Source organism: Maylandia zebra, linkage group LG14 (assembly GCF_041146795.1).
Source record: "Maylandia zebra isolate NMK-2024a linkage group LG14, Mzebra_GT3a, whole genome shotgun sequence".
Taxonomy (NCBI): Eukaryota; Metazoa; Chordata; class Actinopteri; order Cichliformes; family Cichlidae; genus Maylandia; species Maylandia zebra.
The window spans coordinates 21,361,221-21,381,631 of NC_135180.1; the positions used below are offsets into that span (position 1 = coordinate 21,361,221).

General features: G+C 41.1%; 1 protein-coding gene across 3 annotated transcripts in view; it reads right to left on the reverse strand.

The window, feature by feature from the left end:
• Positions 1-20,411, reverse strand: part of grik4 (glutamate receptor, ionotropic, kainate 4) — a 362,487-nt gene that overhangs the window by 113,171 nt on the left and 228,905 nt on the right. For all 3 annotated transcript variants that reach the window (XM_076873193.1, XM_004543748.3, XM_076873194.1), the window contains exon 5: positions 18,907-19,004. In XM_076873193.1, coding sequence (XP_076729308.1) covers positions 18,907-19,004 — 98 coding nt within the window. The remainder of the gene's footprint in view (positions 1-18,906; positions 19,005-20,411) is intronic.

The following is a 20,411-nucleotide window of genomic DNA, read 5'->3' on the forward strand; positions in this document are numbered from 1 at the left end:
CAAGGCACTGCAGTAGAGCGCAGTGGGGCATGAAGGGGACGCAGGAGGACGTGCTGGGTCCGAAAGGAGGAGCAGGGAAGGGAGCCTCTTCATCATGCCAGATTGCCTGTCTGTGTGTTTCCCAGCACCAATACATTGCATTTCCCCCTTGCACCCATACACCCACGATTGGTTTTCCATCCCTGCCCATCAGGGTGTAATGGAGTCCCTGAATGTCTCAATGGATGGAGGCTCGGCCCCTACTGACATCCTCGGTTCGAATGCAATTCATTCCCATCTAAGAGTGCTAAAATCAGACTAATAGCCAAGCATCACACCGGGGGAAATGTGGCCCTGTTTAGGTGAGTCCTGGTGCATTTTCGCAGTTGTTTTTACTAAAACTTCCTCATTTATAGCTCTTTCTCTACCACTCCAGATTGTTTATTCTTTTTCCACGTCCTCCTTCGCTACCCAGTCTTTCCTTCCTTTTCAGCACTGAGGACTGTTGCTATCTGCCCCTGATGACTAAGGGAACCTGACACGCTTCGATAGGCCGTATCTGAAGCAGTGCGGCTTTAGAAAGCTGCTTACAAAGACACACACACATTCACAGTCACATGCATACACACGGATACATATACTTTGTCCTTTTCCATCAAATTGGCCCACTGGGCCCAACTGCTATAAACGCTGGGGTCCCAAGGGAACTACTTGGCTCTGAGTCTTGAATCATCATCAAATTCCACAGCATGCAGGCAAGACTCAAAAAGAAAATACCCAAATAGACAACCAAATCATTTCTCATGAATTTACCATATTTATTGGAAGAACTTCATTAACACCCGTTATTTTATAGTGAAAATCCACTAAGTGATTATTTGCCTTTTCATAAGATAAATACGGTGAAAATGGCTGTTTAACTATAGACTAAATGCAGCTAACAGCAAGGCAAGCGAGGACGTTATATATCATAAACAAATTTCCCTTTAGTCACAGCAACATGATTAATTGGTTGTTAAACGGGAGCAGTCGATGCGCTCATCGTGTGAAAAAGTGTTTAAAATCAAGAGTTTAAACAGGGCTACCGAAAGCAACGAAAATCAATCTCCACATTACTAACAGAAAGCTGTCAGCCACATCAAAGTCACCTGCCAGACTTCTTATCTGCAACCACCAGCTAGTATCAGTCACTCTGCTGGTCGATTAATCCCCCCACCACCAAAAAAGCCAAACATCTTTTCTACATGTGTCTTTGCAGGGCACAGCTTCAAACCAAACAGCTGCACCACTTTCAGTTTAGCTTTGGCACAAACTCACCGTCAATCCTGATCTACGCTGAGTTAATTTTGAGCCAAACTGGCAGGTCTCACTATTTACGACTTGTTGATTCTCTCCAACTGACAACAGCAGCAATTGTGCAGATTTGTTGTAATGGTTAAAGTTGCACTTTTCACTCTTCTCTTAGAGTATACAATTAAGCAGACAATTCTTATCCAGCTAACATCTAATTTTATAATCTAGGAGTCACTCCTGTCTTTGTTATTTTCTTATATTGATCTTATTTTCAGTCAGATTGCTATCTGCATGCACTCGCCCACTTTGTTTGCTACACTATGCTAGTTCTGATTTGGTGTCCGTTTTTTCTTTCGAACTGTCCTAATTCTGGTCCACATTGACATGACGGCATCACAAAGTTGCTGACGATTTGTTGGATGCACATCTATGATGGGAACGTCCCATTCCACCACATCCCAAAGGTGCTCTATTAGACTTGTCACTGCAAAAGCTGTTTGAGATCAGAAAATACGACAATGTGGACAGAAAGAGACGGACATGTCAGCAACAATACGGAGGCCGAGGATGCTCCACACCACCAGCAGTCTGAACTGTTGACACAATGCAGACTGGATCCATGCTTTCATGCTGTTTGCAAGAAATTCTGATGCTACCGTCTGCTGCCAAATCACAACAGCAATGGCTTTGAGGTGACTGCGCTGTTGTGATTTGGGATTCCAACCAGGAAATCTTTTTCCAGTATGTTATTGTCCAATTTTTAGTGAACATGTATGAATTGTAGCCTCAGTTTAGTGTTCTTAGCGGTTAGGAGAGGGTGCTGCTGTAGCTCATCTGCTCTAAGGTTCAGTGTGCTGTGCATTCAGAGATGCACTTCTGCATCGTTTGGTTGCAGTGAGTGGTTATTTGAGTTACTATTTTCTTCCTATCAGCGCAAAACAATCTAGCCAGTCTCATGTCCACACATTTTTACCCAGAGAACTGACGCTCACTGGATATTTTCTCTTTTTCAAACCACTCTTAAACCATTCCATATAAACTCTACACAACAGCTGAGCCACATTCAAAATCACCTTTCTTCCTTATTCTGATGCTCAGTTTAAACTTCAGTGGGTCGTTTTGACCACATCATATGCCTGCATGCACTGAGTTGCTGACATGTGATTGGCTGATTAGATATTTGCACTGATAAGGTGTACCTAAAGAAGTTGCCAGTGAGTCTATGGCGAATGTTATGCTCGCCTTAACACCTCTTAACAGATGCTTAAGTTTATAGTTTGTTCCCTCTATGGCAAAGCCCTGAAAACAAGCTGACAATAAGTCACTGTAACTCTTAAGGATTCAGTTAAATATGGGGATCCCGTTCCATCAAATGCTGGGACTACTTGGGCTTCCACATGCTGAAAAGTCACATCATGTCCACTTCAAGTTATAGCCTGCTATTTTTATAATTGGACTGAATATGAGGTGACCGACTTGCATGCAGACACCAGTTGCGATTGTGCATTGGTAAAAGAGAGACTTAAGCTAAGTTGAAAAGAATGGAGACGATTGCTGAAAGAGATACAGACTGAATTGTGTCAGGCTGTCAGGCTTTACTTGCATGTTAAGTTATATTATATTTCAATCATCTTTCAAAGGTAGAAATGATGAAACAAATTATCATGCATTTAACTGATACATCACCAACGTTTATCCATTCACCTAAGGGACAAGGAATTACTCCAAGCAATGTAAACAACTTGCCGATACTTGTACACGAGCTGTACATTAGAATTAGACGTAAGCATCTTTATAGCATCTGCTCATGGCTTTGACGTTATCAGTGTGGGAGTGAAAAAACCCTGGGCAAACAACAAAGCCTAATATAACTGCTCTGCTTTTAATAATTTGGGAGCTTCACTGTTGATAAAACTAAATAACACAGTGACTGCTGTGAAGAAAGACAGGCGTGCATCGGGGGAACGAAGGGTGGGCGAGGGGAGGGAGTCGGCGTGCAAATGTGAGGCAGAAGAAGGGAGAGAACGGGGGGAAGACGGGGGAGAAACTGACAGTCTGACTGACAGAGGAAGAGAGCAATGAGGTGAGTGACAGAGGAGGCAGAGGCAGGGGAAAGTGTGCATAGGTCAGGGGAGGAGGAAAACATAAACAGACGTAACAGACATAAACAGGGAGTGAGAAATAGCAAAGGGGTTACAATCAGCACTCATTAAATGGTGTCATTGAATTTAGCCGTGTGAAATTTGATTCTGTTGTCAAAGGCAATCTGTTTGATGTTTCCCCCTTTATTGGTTCATTTCTCAACACGTACAGTTTCAGGGAATTCAATAACAACATCAGCATTTAGCTTTGTTATTGTTTGGTCTCAGCGGGCTAAAAACATATTCAGAGTATTGTGGCTGTCATTTATTATTTAGAAGACGCGGACTTTATTGTCTGTTACAACAGGAAGCTGTACAAGCTGCTTGCGCTTTATTCGTTATGTATTAAACTGAGCCGAGTATTGCACTTAATTACTTTTTTCGGTTCTAAGTTAAATATGTCTCTATCTGTAAGAATCACCAACTGTCAATTCCACAAAATTTTCAATAGCTAGTGAGAATATTAGTGCTCGAGACTGGAATCATGAAATGTTGTTCTAGGTACCAGCTAGACAGTGAAATACAAACTGCAAACCTCATCACTGCAGGGCTGGAAACAAGTCAAGTGTTTTAAAAAATATAAATATTTATATTTCAAAATAGTCCTTTAGGGACAGCCTTGCATTGAGCGAGATTCAGTTATGTTGGACTATCCTGTGTTTATGCATCTGCAGCATTGAGAGGCAATAAAAAAGATGGATCTAGCTTCTGGCTCTGAAACGTGGACCTACTCGGAAGTCCTTTAAATCTACATTCTACTTACTGGCCACTAGGGGGCGATATATGTGGCCACGCACTCACTGAAGCCTGACCTCTGCAAACTCTTTCTTGGGCTCAGTCAGTGTTTTCATGTCGTGTTAAATAAATTGTCTGCTTGATTTTATAAATTTTGGTCACTGTAAGTGCCAGACAGGAAGATTATCCAGGGGACGTTCATTGATCAACAGCACCTAAAGCGATTCACTCACAGCCTCGTAACATTTGGTTGTCAGTGGCTGTTTTTAAATTTGGTAAGATATTAAATTTCTTTTTATATACTGTCCACACTGAAATATATCAGTCAGCAACATCCTTGTCTCTTCATTGGTGGAAGCCTCAGCGCCGTTATTCACAATTAAGCTTAGTTTGACTGATTAGGCATTCTTCCTGTTAAAAGGAATTTTTTTCCTTCCCACTGTCGCCAAAGGGCTTGCTCATAGGCGGGCATATAATTGTTGGGGTTTTCTCTGTTCTTTGTATTATTGTAAGGTCTTTTCCTTACAATATAAAGTGCCTTGAGGCAGCTGTTGTTATGATTTGGCGCTATATGGACATATATGGACACATATATGGACACACTGTGATATATATGTGTGTGTCTGTGTGCGTGCAATTCCTGCAGTGTGACAGCAAGGCTGGCAGGTCTGCAGACTTAAGTTTGACAGCCGTTTAATGAGGGAGCTCTCACAGGATACAGGGTTTGCACAGGAACTTGCACACAGCGAGCAGTGGAAAAGGAGGAACCTTTATATGGCTGCAAAAATGCCTTTACGCAATTACAATGTGCTAACTATATATTACCTTAATTACACTGAAACTACTCTCTGGTCTCCTTGGATTAACTATTTATGAACTCACATGCCAGTGATGCACTCTAACACAATTTCACAATAACAATTTCTTTGTATTCTCTCAGCAGTAACCTCTGGCTACCCCTTTTTAATAGAAAATTTGAGCTTACATTCAAGGAGAATAGTTTGAGGTATTAGTGAAGAGACCAGTGCTCTGAGCTGAAGTGAAGGTGAAAGCTAATTTCCCTTTCGGCCAGTCCAACAAGCCCTGGGTTGCCTCGGTTGTTGAGTTTACAAGTGCCCAAGTCATTCTGCTACCTGTCGGATGTGAACCTAACAGGAGCATGACGGGAGGGGGGGTCTGGGTGAGAGGAGTTGAAGAGGAGGTGGACGTGCAGTAGTGCCATATGGAGGGCAGAGACATAATCAACAACTACATCTGCTGGCTTGGACTCACAGGGGCATCAGATCAAAACTCAGTTTAATAACGTATCACTGTACTTTTATGGGTCTTGGAACACGTCAGGCGCTGTGACTCATTTACATTAACACACGTTGACCTGGTCATTAATTAGCATACAACGCATGCTTGGCAGGAAGCTTAAACTGTCCTTGAAAACACTTAGCACTTCTGCCAAGTGGACAGCAGCCACTCAGTCTCAGTGAGTTGGGTAGAGGTCTGCCTAAGCCAGAGGAAGAACAGTTCATCTAGCGTAAAAAGCGACATAGCTAATCAGTTTGGACATCACCAGTTGCAGAAAACCCGCCAATAGCGCAACACAGAGTACGAAACCTGGCTCGGTGTAACTTACTGCAAGCCAGGGAGTTATGTTGGCCACTGAGCACTGGAGAACAGATGCTGTTGGAGACATTGTCCATCAGTCAGCAAGTGTGATGCCAAGGCCAGAATGCCAGAGAGGAGCTGGCAGAGGTGTTGATCCAGGGTGGCAGGAGATGGAGGAGGGCAGGTGGTACTCTATTATAGCTACCTGGTCCCCTCCTTTTGAACCAAAAGGTTTATGAGGGTTTTGGGAGACCAGATGCTGGCATTCAGAAAAGGCAAAATCTCGTGGGAAAGAAAGTGGCGATGAGACACTGGAGATAAGTGAGGAAGAGTGTCAATGTTGTCCTCCCAGCAATCTCCATTCATGACCGCCGGCTCATCCCAGTCTCAGGCCATGCAGCCAGATCTCTATTTGTGGTAGTAATGAGCCAGCATCTGGTCCCTGCAGTCAGAGCAGAAGCAGACCAGTGATAAAGATGAAGTGGGCTGTGGATCCCACGGTGCCTTTTAGGAGAGTGGAACATTGACCACGAGATCTCTATCTCATTGATCAGCCAGTTCAGACAGAAAAAAGTTCCTTTCCTCCAGAGAGGTCTGTTCCTCACACCACTGCTCTACTCTCCAGCAAAATTCTTTGTGTGGAAAAAAAACCCAGAGAGATGCTTTAAAACTCCCTGTTTGTTAACCAGCTGATTTTAAGCAGTGATTGTAAGGGAAAAAATGCTGTTCTGATTTGTGGAGTTACCTCACACCTCTGATTGAACCTCTGATTAGCTGATTAAACTAAATAAGGTATTTACCAGGAAATATGGTCCTAAACAGTATGCACACTCCAAGTGTTTATCCAGCGCGCTGAAACATTGTGGTATTGCTGAATCCAGAACTTTCCGCAGGGAGTTTTGATTGAGAAAGAGTTTTGTTTTTTTTATCTATCTGTGGGACTAATCCATTTCTGGGAGTCTGGCCAAATGTTTGAGTTACACCACCCAAAACAAAGCACAGTTACACTACAAAACTGGCTAACAGTTGGCCAGCAAATCTTTGGGAACATGGCCTTTGAGCTGAAAAGAGTTGATGGGGAGACAAAAGATGCGAATGCTCTCGACGGGTCCAGCTCACAGAGTGAAAATTCAGTCGGCTGCCGAAGCAACACCGGCTGGGTTAAGTATTGTCTCCTTTCACATGATGCAAAAACTCTGTTTCGTCTTTGTCTGCCACGCCAAGTAGCAAACAAACAGAATCCCTCCTCATAGATCAGATCACAGCAATTATCTAAATACATTTTGCTGTCGGCTCTCACCTGGGAGTCGCTCTGTATTGAATCCCAAAGATAAACTCGAAGCGTTGGCTTTCAGACAAAAAAAGCAGGTATGAATTTCATGCGCCGGCTCTGCCAGGGTGGCACTGACAAGACAGATCAATGGTTGTTGTGAGAAAAGGGTCAGCATAGGTGCAGGCAACAGCTGTGCTCATCTAATTATAATTAAGAAGACACAGGAAAAAGCACCTGCGTTTTGGTTGTAAGTATACTAAATATACTGATGCCGCATGTACACTTCATCACACGTATGCATATGAACCTTGAATTATGGTCCTATTATGTATTATTCATGACTGTAATTAAATTACTGGCTCATTATGAATAAATATGCAGCAGTGGAAGATTTCTACTTCTATAGTATTTAATAGATTTATAATGCAGCAGGAAAGAAATGCCAAAGATCAATTGGCATTTAGTTATAGCTAATAGAATGAAATAATTTATCACGCTGACACTGCTTCCTAAACTAAAGGCAGCAGCCTTGACACCCTAGTACTTTACAAGCCCAGCGACAGATTGGCGACCTGTCGAGGCGCCAGCTTTCCCCCTCCGCAACCCTGAATTGGGTAAGCAGAAGAAAATGGATGAATGAACGGATGGATGGATAGTACTTTATATGCTCTAGTTCGAGGCAAACAGAAAAGCTCTTTAGCGGACCAAAAAGGAAGCAAAATGTGTGAAGGATGATGCTGCTCCACTTCTGAGACTTCTTCAGCTGAGCACCTGCCATTAAACCCTTTTCGCTTTCACTTCTGAGCCTAATATTTAATTCCCAAAACTTTCCAACACATAGACAGATGGACACAAATGCACGCATACAAAAAAAGAAAAAGAAAAGGAGCTGTGCCTTGATGCAAGTCATTCCAGGTTTTTCATTTAGCTTGCAGTCTTAAAAAACACTGAAGGGAAGTTTGATCGTTTCATCTAAAGATCCCAGAGATGTTCCGACGACGATAACAAGCAGACGGAGCAGCAAAACAAGTAGATTAAAACTCGAGTACTCGAACCTAAATTGATTTCACAAACAGGGTCAACATCAAAAAACGTTGCACTGCACACAGCAGTGAAAAGCAAATTAGCATTATGCTTTGCTGTATTTCATTACTTCTGTACAAATACTAAGCTGTGAGCATCTCTAAAAGTCTGAAATCTTTTTGTGAGATTTCAGCAGGCGCCGTGCCGTCTCCCCATTGCTCTGGATAAGCAAGCTGCATCTGAAGTTAAATATGTGTCCTCCTACAGCTGGTTGTACTACATTGAAGTAAAATGCAGATCAGCTCTGTTTAATCAGCTCAGACTCGGAGTTGTGAAGAATAATGTGCTGCTTGCTGCCAATGCGACGCTGTTTGCAGCTGGAGCGAGTTGTATTTTACATATAGTGGTCTTAAAGCTCAATTTCAGTGGAGAACTGAACCGTAAGCTGCCCCCATCCCCAAGCAGAACAGGACCCACATAGCAGAACACATACCGCTACACACTCAAACACAGAGATTTATTGTGAGACTGATGGAGGGTGATTAGGCAGACGCAGAGGGAGAGAGAGGGAGAGTTTGTTTCTGAAAACTATCCCTCCATCTCTCTTTATTAGAGTGGCGCATCCTGACCCGCTAGTCATCTGCAGCTGCTATCTGAGAAGAACTTGGGTAGAAGGGAAATGGCAGGAAAAAAGACAGGCGGAGGAGGTAAAATGGAAAAGAAAAATAACGTATAAGAGGAGACAGGAGAGGAAAAAGTAAGAAAGAGGTGAGAATGAGGACAACACAGAGGCGAGATCAGCGGAGGCTTGTGTAAGGGCAGTAATAGCAGATATTAAAGGTGGAACAAAAGTAGAGAGGTGAAAATTGGTTAAAGCTGGGATGGGGTGAAAGAAAGGAAGAAACTACTAATAAACTGGGCAATGACAGGAGAATAATATAAGACCAGACAGCAAAGGATAGAGATGTTTGTTACATCTGCAGAAAAGGAAAGGTTGCACACCATATAAAGAAAAACTACAACATCAGACTCAGCTTCAAGGATGCGAACAGACAACACACCTTGGTGTTCATGTAATCAGATGAAAGACTTGCTTGCTATGGGGACTCTGTATGCCACCAAGCTAGCTAGCTTGGTGGCATACAAAGCAGCAGTGGAATCAGGAGAGTGACTGATAAGACTGATACCTTGGATCTGTATTTAGTGCATGGAATAAGTAATAACCGAGCCGTCCCACAGGAAAACAGTCAAACAAAATCAACTGAAGAAACTGTGACATGTTGTTAAAATCACCAGAAGAAAGGAATCAAACGAACAGACGCCTTTCTTCTCGTCCTTAAAGTGAGTTATTTAATTCCCAGACGCACAGCGCCAGGGAGTATTAAAGAATAATAATGGTTATTTAAAACACATTTTGGAGGCCAAAATGCCTCCAGCAAATTGCATTTCTTTAAAGCCGCATAAACTATAACGACAATCCCAGTCATGATGAGACAAAAACGAAACAAACAAACCAAAAAATACATATTATGCACAGATGCGTTACAGTGCATGAAATTCATAATAAAATGCATTTTCACTGCATATGAAGTTAAAGGACTTATACAGTGACAGTTGTTCATAGTGATGGTGAAAGTAAAAGTGCACTCATGATTCAGTAGATTTAGATCCACCTTTAGCAGTAATAATGTTAAGTATTTATTGCTTTTGCATGACTCTCTGAGTCTCTCATATCGTTGTGGAGGAACTTTGGTCCATTTTTCTTCACGAGGTTGCTTCAGCTCATTGAAATTTGTGTTTATGGACCGGTCGTCCAAGGATCCGTCACAGTATTTCAATCAGGCTGAGGACTGGAGCCATTGCAGTACCTTGATTTTTTTTCTTAGATTTGCTGCTGTGCTTGAGGTTATTGTTCTGTTGTCCTGTTGCATGATGCACATTTTTGTCAACTTTTGGCTGTCGGAAAAGTCGCCGGGTCCTGTGGCTGTAAAACAAGCCCAAATCACCACCCATCCACCACCGTGCTTAACAGTTGGTGTAAGGTGTTTATATGCTATGTTTGATTATTCCAAAACGTGCTGCTCTATTCAAAGTGCTTTCTAAGGAGTCTCTTTTACTCAGTCATATACATATTCAGTCAGTGTATTTATCTATACCTTAGCACTTTAATCTGTTCAAAGGGCATTGTTTCAGTTGCAATTTTGCAAACCGAAGTGATTCTGCAATGTTCTTCTTTTTAGAGAAAATTGTCCTTCCAAACACAGAATACTGTAGTTGTTCAGTCTATTTGTAACTGTCCTGTCATGAACATTAACCTTTAACGTGCTAACAGAGGGTTGTGGAGTCTTACCTCGGGGTGAATTTGCCGGGACATCAATACCTGAGAATACTGGCAACTGTCTCGAATGTTCTCTGTCAAGAGATTTATTCTAAGAGACACTTCTTCAGCTGAGATTCAGAGAGTGGAGACACACACGCTGTAGATTTTACTTGCAAGGGCGGTCACAGAGTGCTCACATCAGAGTGGGGGCCCTGTGAAGTGCGCGCTCTGTTCTCGCACTTGTCTTCATTTATACACAAGAAAAATGAAAACATTTGTTCAGTGGAATGTTGATACGTGAGCATGTGCGTATGTGATTGTGTGTGTGTGTGTGTGTGTGTGTGTGTGTGTGTGTGTGTGTGTGTGTGTGTGTGTGTGTGTGTGTGTGTGTGCGAGGTCAGAACTGCTTGTTCATCTTCTTACTATCGCTGTGGGAAGATTCAGATAAAAATATCAGAACACGTTTTATAAAGAACAATCAATTCTAAGCAAGGAAAAGGTCATCATGCAGTATTCTATCACATGTAAACTTATATCATTAAAAGCTTATACTGACTACTAAGTACAATTTTCCATTGACATTCTCCATTTGTGACAAATCGTTCACACTCAGGAATTATGGATACATTGTTTGAAAATGGCCTTATAACCATTCCCAGTTAACCATTCCTGGTGTCTTTCTTCCTTGGCATTGTGTCAACACACACCCGAATGCTCCAGACCAGCAACCTGCCAAAACGTCTGCTTTTATAGAGGTGCTCAGACATGCTGATGAACAATTAATAAATTGGATTCCATTATCAGCACCTGGCTGTTACTTACCTTGTTTTTTCTGTGGAAACAGTAACGATGTGCTTCGTTTTCCATTCATTGCTTCTGTATTTTGGCTTAATTTTAGTTAAATAAATATAAAACTATGTACCGGTAATCTGTCATGTAGTGTAATTCATCTGAAGTTGTTTTCACCTAATTTTAAGTTTATATACTGGCACAGGGCACGACGGTGTGTAAGACAGTAACTAGTGTGTACTTGTGTGAAAGATAAGCTGACCACATGTTTTGTTGTACTTGAACATGAGCGGCAGTATTCTGGCTCTGGTATGACCAACTGTGGTGAAACATCTGGAAGGGAGACGTTCGAAAGCATCCAAAGAAAAGACAGCTATCGTGTAAATGGTCTCTGGCCAGAGAGGATTTTCCGGATTGGCTAGTGGGCTTATCAAGTGACAAAAAGCAATTCTGCACCGCGTGTAGCACAGAGCTGCAGGATAACTCACCCATTTAAATCAGTTAGGAAAACTCAACACTAAACACAAACACCTCAGATTCAGTATCTGCACATGTGAGTGGACAAACGTAAACACTCTGAGATCTGTTTCAAATATTCAAAGTGAGCGTGAGTGGGTTCTTTTAAGGAATAGTACATAATAAATGACACAAATGAAGCACTCAACCTGAAAACTCTGCTTCTTTGAAAGTAGGTTTTCAACTGTTCAATAACCATATGCAAGCAATCAACTGTGCCTCAGCTTTGTCTGATGTTCCTGTTCAGCAATTGCTTCTGTCTGGCCATGTGGAAGAATCCTACGGATTTCATTTGCCTACTAATAAAGTAATCTTGAGAAATATGTTTTGACTCCAAACTATCTTCCAAATAAAGTCACGCTCAGAAGAGAGAGGTACAGATTCTTTTTTTTTTTCTGGTGCCGAATGAGTTTTTCAACAAAAGCACTCCCAATGCACCAAAACACTGTATCACAGGAGACAGGGACGAGGGAGAGGCACAACATGAGAAGGGAAGAGCTTCTGCAACACAGCAAGGGAGGGATAAAGACACCTTAAAAGCACCGCTAATCTAGCACTTCGGTTAGGTGACATTCAAGTTGCGAGCAATTTTCAGAGTATTTAAATAATAGTTTTCTCAGAGAATACTTGAGTTATTGTGTGTGTCTATGTGTGGATAAAAGCGCAAATCCCTCAATATTGCCAGGACGGCCTTTGTTTGCCCAGCAGACCTCAGGTTCACCTCTAAATCCAACCTGAGCACCACCCTGCGGAAATGCAGCTGGATAATCTCTCTGTACTCCTACAAGCAGATGGCTTTTCAAGCCTAAAGCAACCCCTGGACATCAGACATATCATTAATATTCATGAAAATGCCTGACACATGTTGAAGTCATAGAGTATTATGTTTCCTCACTCCAGCAGACACAGGGATGCAGCACGTTTCATCCTTTGCAGTCGAGGAAAGTAGGCAAGGGATAAAAACAGGGCATGAGATCATCAGTGGCATGGAAAAGGATTCAGATAAAATAGGAGGCATGTACAAATGTATTCATTGACATTTGCTCAATTACTTTAAAATCTTATTATGGCCAATAGCTAAATGACCTATCCAAGCCTTACTATGAAAATAAATTAAAGTACAACACGGGCATTGAAAATAGAGCCTCTGGGATTTCTGATAGGGGGATTAGAACTCCTGGAACCTAAATGTAGTTCTTCTAAGTGACCATTTATAAACTATGAATACAAGTCTGATTTCTTATCTTTGAGATTCAAAAGGAAGCATCGTAGTAATACGAGCTCCTCACTGCATAGTCGAGCTTAAATACCTGCAAAGCAATAGGAGGCTTCTAACACACGCAACATTAGTCTGCCCTGTTTTTAAGTCCCGGTCCCAAGGTTTGCTTGTTACATTGTCTCAGATGATAAGAAGCGCTCAACCTGCACACAGTCAATCACTTCTCTGCAGTGGCTCCTTTTATATTAGTCACCATTAGTGTGAAACCCAGATGGCTCAGTCCCACTCCCCTGCCTCTCTCCTCGGTAAAAGTGGCCAACAGCAGTGGAACTCAGGGAGTGATTGATAGAGACTGGTAAACGATGTGCTGATCACCTAGTGGGGTCTGTCAGCCACAATATTGCTGTCAGTGTCCAAGGAAACCACGAGCTGGGGCAGCAACAGCATCTGTGGCTCTGCGCTCACAGTGAGGGATTAGGTGGTCAGAACCTGGTGTGCAGAGTGCTACACGCCACACACACACACACACACACACACCACACAGACACGCACACACCTCTGCTCTAGCAAATACAGCTTCCATTATTACTTTTTTGTGTGCTATTTTTCAGTTATTTCTTATTTTGAATCTGTCTGATCAAGAACCTTTTATTTTTATGAAATACCAACGGCTTCCTCATGAAATGCCTTTGGTGCAAAAATGTATATGTGTTTTGCTCACAAAGCCCTTGATCGTACTGCACCTGGACCTGGACACCCTTTAGTTTTATTCTCTGGCATCTAATTTACTCCTGTCCCCCTGAGCGGTCCGCAGAGGCGTGCAGCAGACTATTTGCCTTTCAAGCACAGAATAAGGGTTTACATTATTTCACGAAGAATTGCTGTTTACTCTGCCGCGCTATTGGATGAGCCTGACTTATAGCCGTACCATACTCAGGAAAACACCTAGTTGGTGTGAAATAATGAAGTTTTAACTTGGACTTCAGCCTCTTCATGCACAGCCCTTCTTACCAGGGGTCCATTTATGATCATTGCAAAGGTTGACCATATTCTAACCTATCATATTTTGCCTTAAGTCAATCATTTTCTAACTGAAGGTGCCAATAAATTATCAATACCTGCTTTGATAAAAAATCTCATTGTTTCTTTAGGGCATGAATCCTTCTCAACTACTACACAGATGGGAGATTTAATAGATGATTGAATTTGATCTTCATTTTGTGAACATTTTGTGTTACAGGATATCCATTGTCTCAATACCAAGATTAATGTGGGCACTTATTGGTATGCTTACTGTTTTTTTAAGGCCAAGCTGGTGAATGCCATCAACAAGCATTCCCATCAGAATGAGAAAGGTGACCTCTCTGCAAGACAGATAACACACACACCAGCAGCTGACTAGGCCGATTTGCACACCTTAAGCCTGAGATGAAGGACTTAATCAGCAAAATCAGATGGTGTAGTGTTTGATTTGAATACAAATCTGCACACTCCTAGCTCTTGATAACATCCAGGTGAGGGTCAATGAGTTAAAGGATAATTCCGCTTTACGTCATCTCGACACATTTCCCATATACGGGGATGTTGTGATCTTTTCTTAGCCTCCCGTAGACACAAAGCAGGGAGTCAGTGTTCTTATCCATAATGGACAATAAAATAAAATGCCAGCGCCGAGCACATGACATTAATTACAAGTGTAACAATCAAATGTAAAAGGCAGTGACTCAGATACTGTGTATTCCGCTACTGAAACATGTACTTATATAAGGTTCACCGACCAACAGTGCACAAAAAGCTCCACCTTTACCATCTACAGCAGTAAAACGCTACTTAGGTATTTATGCAGTAATCCAGTGATATATTGTAGAGTATAAACAAAATACGTCTCTCAGTGGGGCCAATGCCCTAAATTATGGGTACTTTAGGTACCTTTAGGTCATGTGCTAATAGAATTTATGTAATTTTATGCAGGACTTAAACTAGTAATGGCATTTTTATATAGTGCAGTTTTGCTCCCTTTGCTTAAAGGATCTTGTTGTTGTTTATCAGTAGTCGAAGGGGGAAACGACTCTGTTGCAACACTTGGCACAGTTTTGAGCAGAAGCTTGTTTTATGTGTTGCCATCAATCCAAATGTAAACATTATGCTTCTCAGATAAAAAGGGAATCATAACTAAAAATAACCAAGAGTTTTACGTCACGGCAGTCAGTTGCATTTTTGCAGTAACATTTTTGTTCGATATTAACCCTCTCAGGCTCAAATTAAGTTTTTGTTGCTAATCCACAAAAGAATACCTGCAGTGGTACTTCTGAGTAGAAAAAAAACTATGTATGTGGGGTAATCAGGTTGTTAGCTTTTACTTGTTGCAAATCTATAACGCCTGCCTTGAGAGGGTTAAAGAATATCAGTGCAAAAAACCCCTAAATATAGGCTTTAATAAATTAAGAAACACAAGTAAAATGACAGAGTCTCAAAGATTAGAACAGAAAAGCTGCTCTCACACATTGCCGTGCCCCCGGAAAATCACAGAAAAGGTCCTGTTCGGAGGAGACAGTTGTCAAGACTGATAGTGGATGTAGGAGTGTTAAATTTACAGAACAGTTGGTGATGGACACCAAACTAGCACAGCACAAGCCCAGTGCGAATGTTTCTATGAAGCTGTCACGCGATGTGGGAGACCACATTATATATTTGTCCCTTTTTACTGATGACTGAATTATCAGCCGTCTAAATGCTAAAGCTATTCAGTCTGAAGAAATGGTATCTGAGCTGGCCGAGCTGTATGCTACTGGCTGAGGCCCGATTAAAATGACTGCTTAATTAAGTGTTACATGAGGATTAAATTAATATGACAACAGCAGATCTTCTAATCCTGTCAGTCTCTGTGACAAACAGGCACGATTGGCTGAGCTACAAAGTATTCTGGTAATCCAGCCGATTGTGCAACCCAGATCACAAAGAGAAGACATCAATAAAGATGGAATTTGAGCCAGTGTAGGAAAACTGCACATCTATGCGGATGGTATCAACTCCTAAGAGTATTTTATTTCTATACTGCGTTTATCGGTTAACAATTCAAAATGTGCATTTTCTCTTCATGGAGTCTTTAATATTCATACGGTGGTATTATCATAGTCAGTGTTTCAAAGCTCTCTGTACCGCCAGTCAGTGCCGCCAGAGATTTTTAACCGCAGGGAGTCCTGGTCTGTCTGTGGCTATAATAGACTGATATCTCATTAGAAAGACAAGCTGCACTGTACCAGAGGACTTTATTGGAGCTAGTATGGCAATAGAGTGTGTTTTAGTCGTTCTACTGATCAGATTCCTGCAGTTAAATAGGCGGCTTCACTGCAGACACAATCTAATTATGGAAGAGCACAGTAAAACACACTGAATGGATAAAATGAACGATGGTTGACATGTTTTTAAAAACTGTAGTTAATAATCAAGCCGTTTCAGAATTTACTAATTTATTCAGCAAAATGTATTAAAAAAAAACATCAAATTTACCGCACCACATCAGGGCTGTCACAGATACATTTTTCCGAACGCACATATCTTATTTATAATAGATTTTTATCTAGTTTATAGTTTTGTCTCATTTAGAGGAGCGCTGTCTCTTGACATCAGGCAGCAAAACAAACCATGTCAGAGTTCAGAGGAGCCAATTAGCATCCAACTGGGATCTGTTTGGTTGCAGTCAAGCTCTGTACAAAATCCAATCAGTCATGTTTAAAGTGTGCTCAGATAAGAAATTATACATTTTTAAATCAGACCAGTATAATAAAAAACATCTGCTAAATATCCTCATTTTAAGGAATTGATGGATGGCCGGTTGTTGCTTTCAATAAATGAGACAGAAGAAACCAAACCAGACTTTGTATAAAACTGCATAGTTGTTTTAGTTTCTAATTATTCTGATAAAATAATTTACCATACTGTATATTTCCAGTTGAGTCACACTGAGAAAAATCTGACATGCTCAAGAGTGCAGGAGACAGTATAACAACTTTAAACATAAGCAGTCATGTGGCCCCAAAAAGTTGCCCACACACTTGTCCACCCCTGCTTTAATTAGTCACAAGAAGTCATTAAAACTACTTTGATCTTTCAAAATCGTGTAATAGTAAGAAGCTCTGACAATTTCATGTCCTTCTGTAGGTTTTTCAGAGAAAAAGGCAGCACATTTAGAAGCCCCCCCCCCTCCTCCAATTCTGCTACTGTGAGACTGAAGGCCATGCTCGTTTTGGTATGCCATACACGAGTATATGCAGCAGTATAAAGGCTAAATGATCACTGCTTCACAGTGTTTGGCAAAAAAATTAAAACATTTTGGAAGGCAGTTACAGAGACGTGAGAAAATTATGTCAAATGAAGTTCCAAATACCCCAAAACCATTTCTGCTTGGTTTGTAGCCAAAAGAACACAGTTGTCATCAATGTGAACAAACATGACTGAACCTCAGGTTTTAAATCCTAAAAAGCTATCAGAAGTGTTTGGGGGGGGGCAAACAAAAAACAAAAATGAAAAATAATAAAGCACATTGACTAGAAAATACTCATAGAAAAAGATGAATCATGTCACATCATATACTAGAAAAAAATAACACATGAAAGGTGATTTAGATCATTTTGAACATGGCATGAAGTCACTGGTACTAGAAGGGCGGTTTCAAATTTTTTTGGAAATTGCCACATGGCCGTCTGAGGATTTACAGAGAATTGTCCAAAAAGACAAAACATCCAGCAAGAGACAGTTCCCTGGGTATCTTGGTCATGCCAGAGGTGCCAGAATGCTTTGAGCATACCTTCTGCAAGGTATGCAGAAGAGCATCTTTGACTCCACAACATGTCAAATCTTGAAGCAGATTATCTAAAGCAGCAGAAGACCACAGAAGACAGTCCTGTCACATCAAAATGGACCAAAATCTCTAAGGAGTGATTTCAGCACCTTCTTGAATCTATGGCATGAAAAATTAAAACAGTTCTGAAGGCAAAAGGAGGTCCAAGTTGGTGTACCTAAGAGAGCAGCTAGCGAGTATATACAAAAAATGGTTTAACGAGTTTGGGAACAATATTTGAACTATTTGCTCTTTGTTTTCTTTGTATTTGGATATTTTATCATTACTGCAATTCTTTTAAAAATATTAATACAATATAACTGAAAGGGAAAAAATGTCCAGTGATATTTTGACTTGAGCTGTATAGCAATGGAGAAAAATGACACGGTAGAATTTCATCATTTTTACGAACAACTGGGAACCCTTTCCCCGTAAGTCTCCTGCTAAACCCACATAGCCACTAACGAGCGTCAACGTTTCAAACTCTTTGGGCCAGATTTACTAAGTAGGACAGACTAGTGTGAGGCTGCAAACAGAAAAAAAACAGAAGAATAGGAGGGGAAAGTTCTGTGGGTGATCTAATAACAATGTGCACATTTATTAACACAGTCCATCTCCTTTATGTCAATATGAACAATCCAAACTTTAATCTGGCAGAAATAAGTCAGTGACAGTTGGATAAAAGGTGCGACCACTGTGGAAATTTAAAAAGGTGTCTCATGAGATCCACAAGGGAAATTTCACATTTGCAAGCTATCTTGCTGAGTTTTGACTGGTGGGGTGAATTTATTATTTAAATAACGTTTGCAGTCTGAAGGCGGTAGACATATGACAAATGACTGCAAATGTGAATGAAGCTAAAACACTTATGCACAACAGCACTTATGTACAGCCTTATTAAAGCCCTGCTTGACTTTCGAATGGTTTATGCAGTGTGTTATGACTTTCAGTTGGAGATCATTGGTAATTTTTGATTTATTCCAGAAAATTATAAATTCTAGTTTGTAATGATAAGGACCTTCTGGCATTCCAGATGAGTCACCACACAATAAGCAATTTTCCTTCATGAAAGGAAAACTTTCTGTGCAAATATAATATTTGTGCAGCTAAATCTGCCCCTTTTTTTCTGTGTGGCTGAATCGCACGCCACCAGCCCCGGGCCAGTTGGTTGGAACTTACCTCCTTCTCTCCACATATATTGCTGATGATTGAGTTGGAAGCTGGACTGGCAGATGGACCAAGGACTGCCACCACCCCTTTGGACATGATCTGGCACACTGGAAAAAAAAATAGAGGAGGAGTACAGAGATATAAGCAGGGGCAATTAGAGGTAACAGAGATAATTAAAGTAAAGTAAGGCAGTTGGTGTTAGATCAGGCTTTTTTTTCAGGCTAATGTTAATGGATCCATATGATCACTGCCTCAACCTCTGAACAGATAGCAGCCTGCACCAGCATTTCTCCTGTCTCAAGGGAACCAGAAACTACAAGTGTAAGGGAAATATGCACAAGGGCAGATGCTACACTCTATCTGCCTTTGGATGTTTTACTTGTTGGGGATATTAATATGATCAACTCTCAAGTATAAAGACGGAAAGATATGCAGCAAAAAAGAAAGAAGACAATGACGGATAAACAGAGTGGGAGTCGGTGAAAAGCAGACGTTGGGAAATGTGACAAGCAGCAATATCTGGAGGGTGAAAATAAAAAATCTGGTATTTGATAATTTGCACATGAATGCAATAATATCCCCACACACACACACACACACACACACACACACACACACACACACACACACACACACACACACACCTCATCGTGCTTTTCAAATACAACATTTACAAGGATTGATTTAACAGCGGTACCTTTGGGCTTTAAAACATATCTGTAAACAGAAACATTTCAGTAAAAGTGACTTTCTTTCCTTTGCCATGTGCACAGGCCATATGCTTTAATCTCCCAAACTGGGAAAGAATGCCGTTTCTTATGTGTTTATAATCCCTGGCTTGTAATTAACACACTGCAGTCCAGGGTGTAAAGAAGACACACATACTGAAGCACTATTATTGTGTGAGCATGTGTGCACCAAGTGTGTGAGTGTGGGTGTTGGTAATTTGGTGGCTGTTATTGGGGAATTGCTGAGCATTAACCAGCCACCAGTGTAAAATAGGCAAAGGGGAAACATTTCCAGGCCCGTGCGGTGCATCGAGAGGCAGTGAATCGAATGATTAATAAGTAATCCGCTAGTCACCCATGGGGCTTGTAAGACATGAATACACTGCCATCTTACATGAAAAAAAAACAACACACATGTATACAGTGCACACGCACACACTAACGCATCCATGCCCACACTTTTGTTTGCACCTGTCTGTAATGGCTTCACTGAATTATAAAGCTGAATGATTTGACTGCAAGCCAGAATGCTCCCGGCCCCAGTGACACTTTCATTTGCTCTCTTTGTGCACGGCGAGCTTTTTCTGTGTGTAAATATGTGAGCCATATTGAAAGTATTTGGACAGTTACACTCCTTTTTTTTTGGAAAAAAAAACACTGTGTGGGATTCAGTTCTTTTACTATATTAGGTCTAAATTAGAAGGATCCAAAAACATTGCTTAAACTAAACAATTATATAGGTTTATGTAAGTATATGTAAAAGCACTTTACATAGGTTAATTCCTA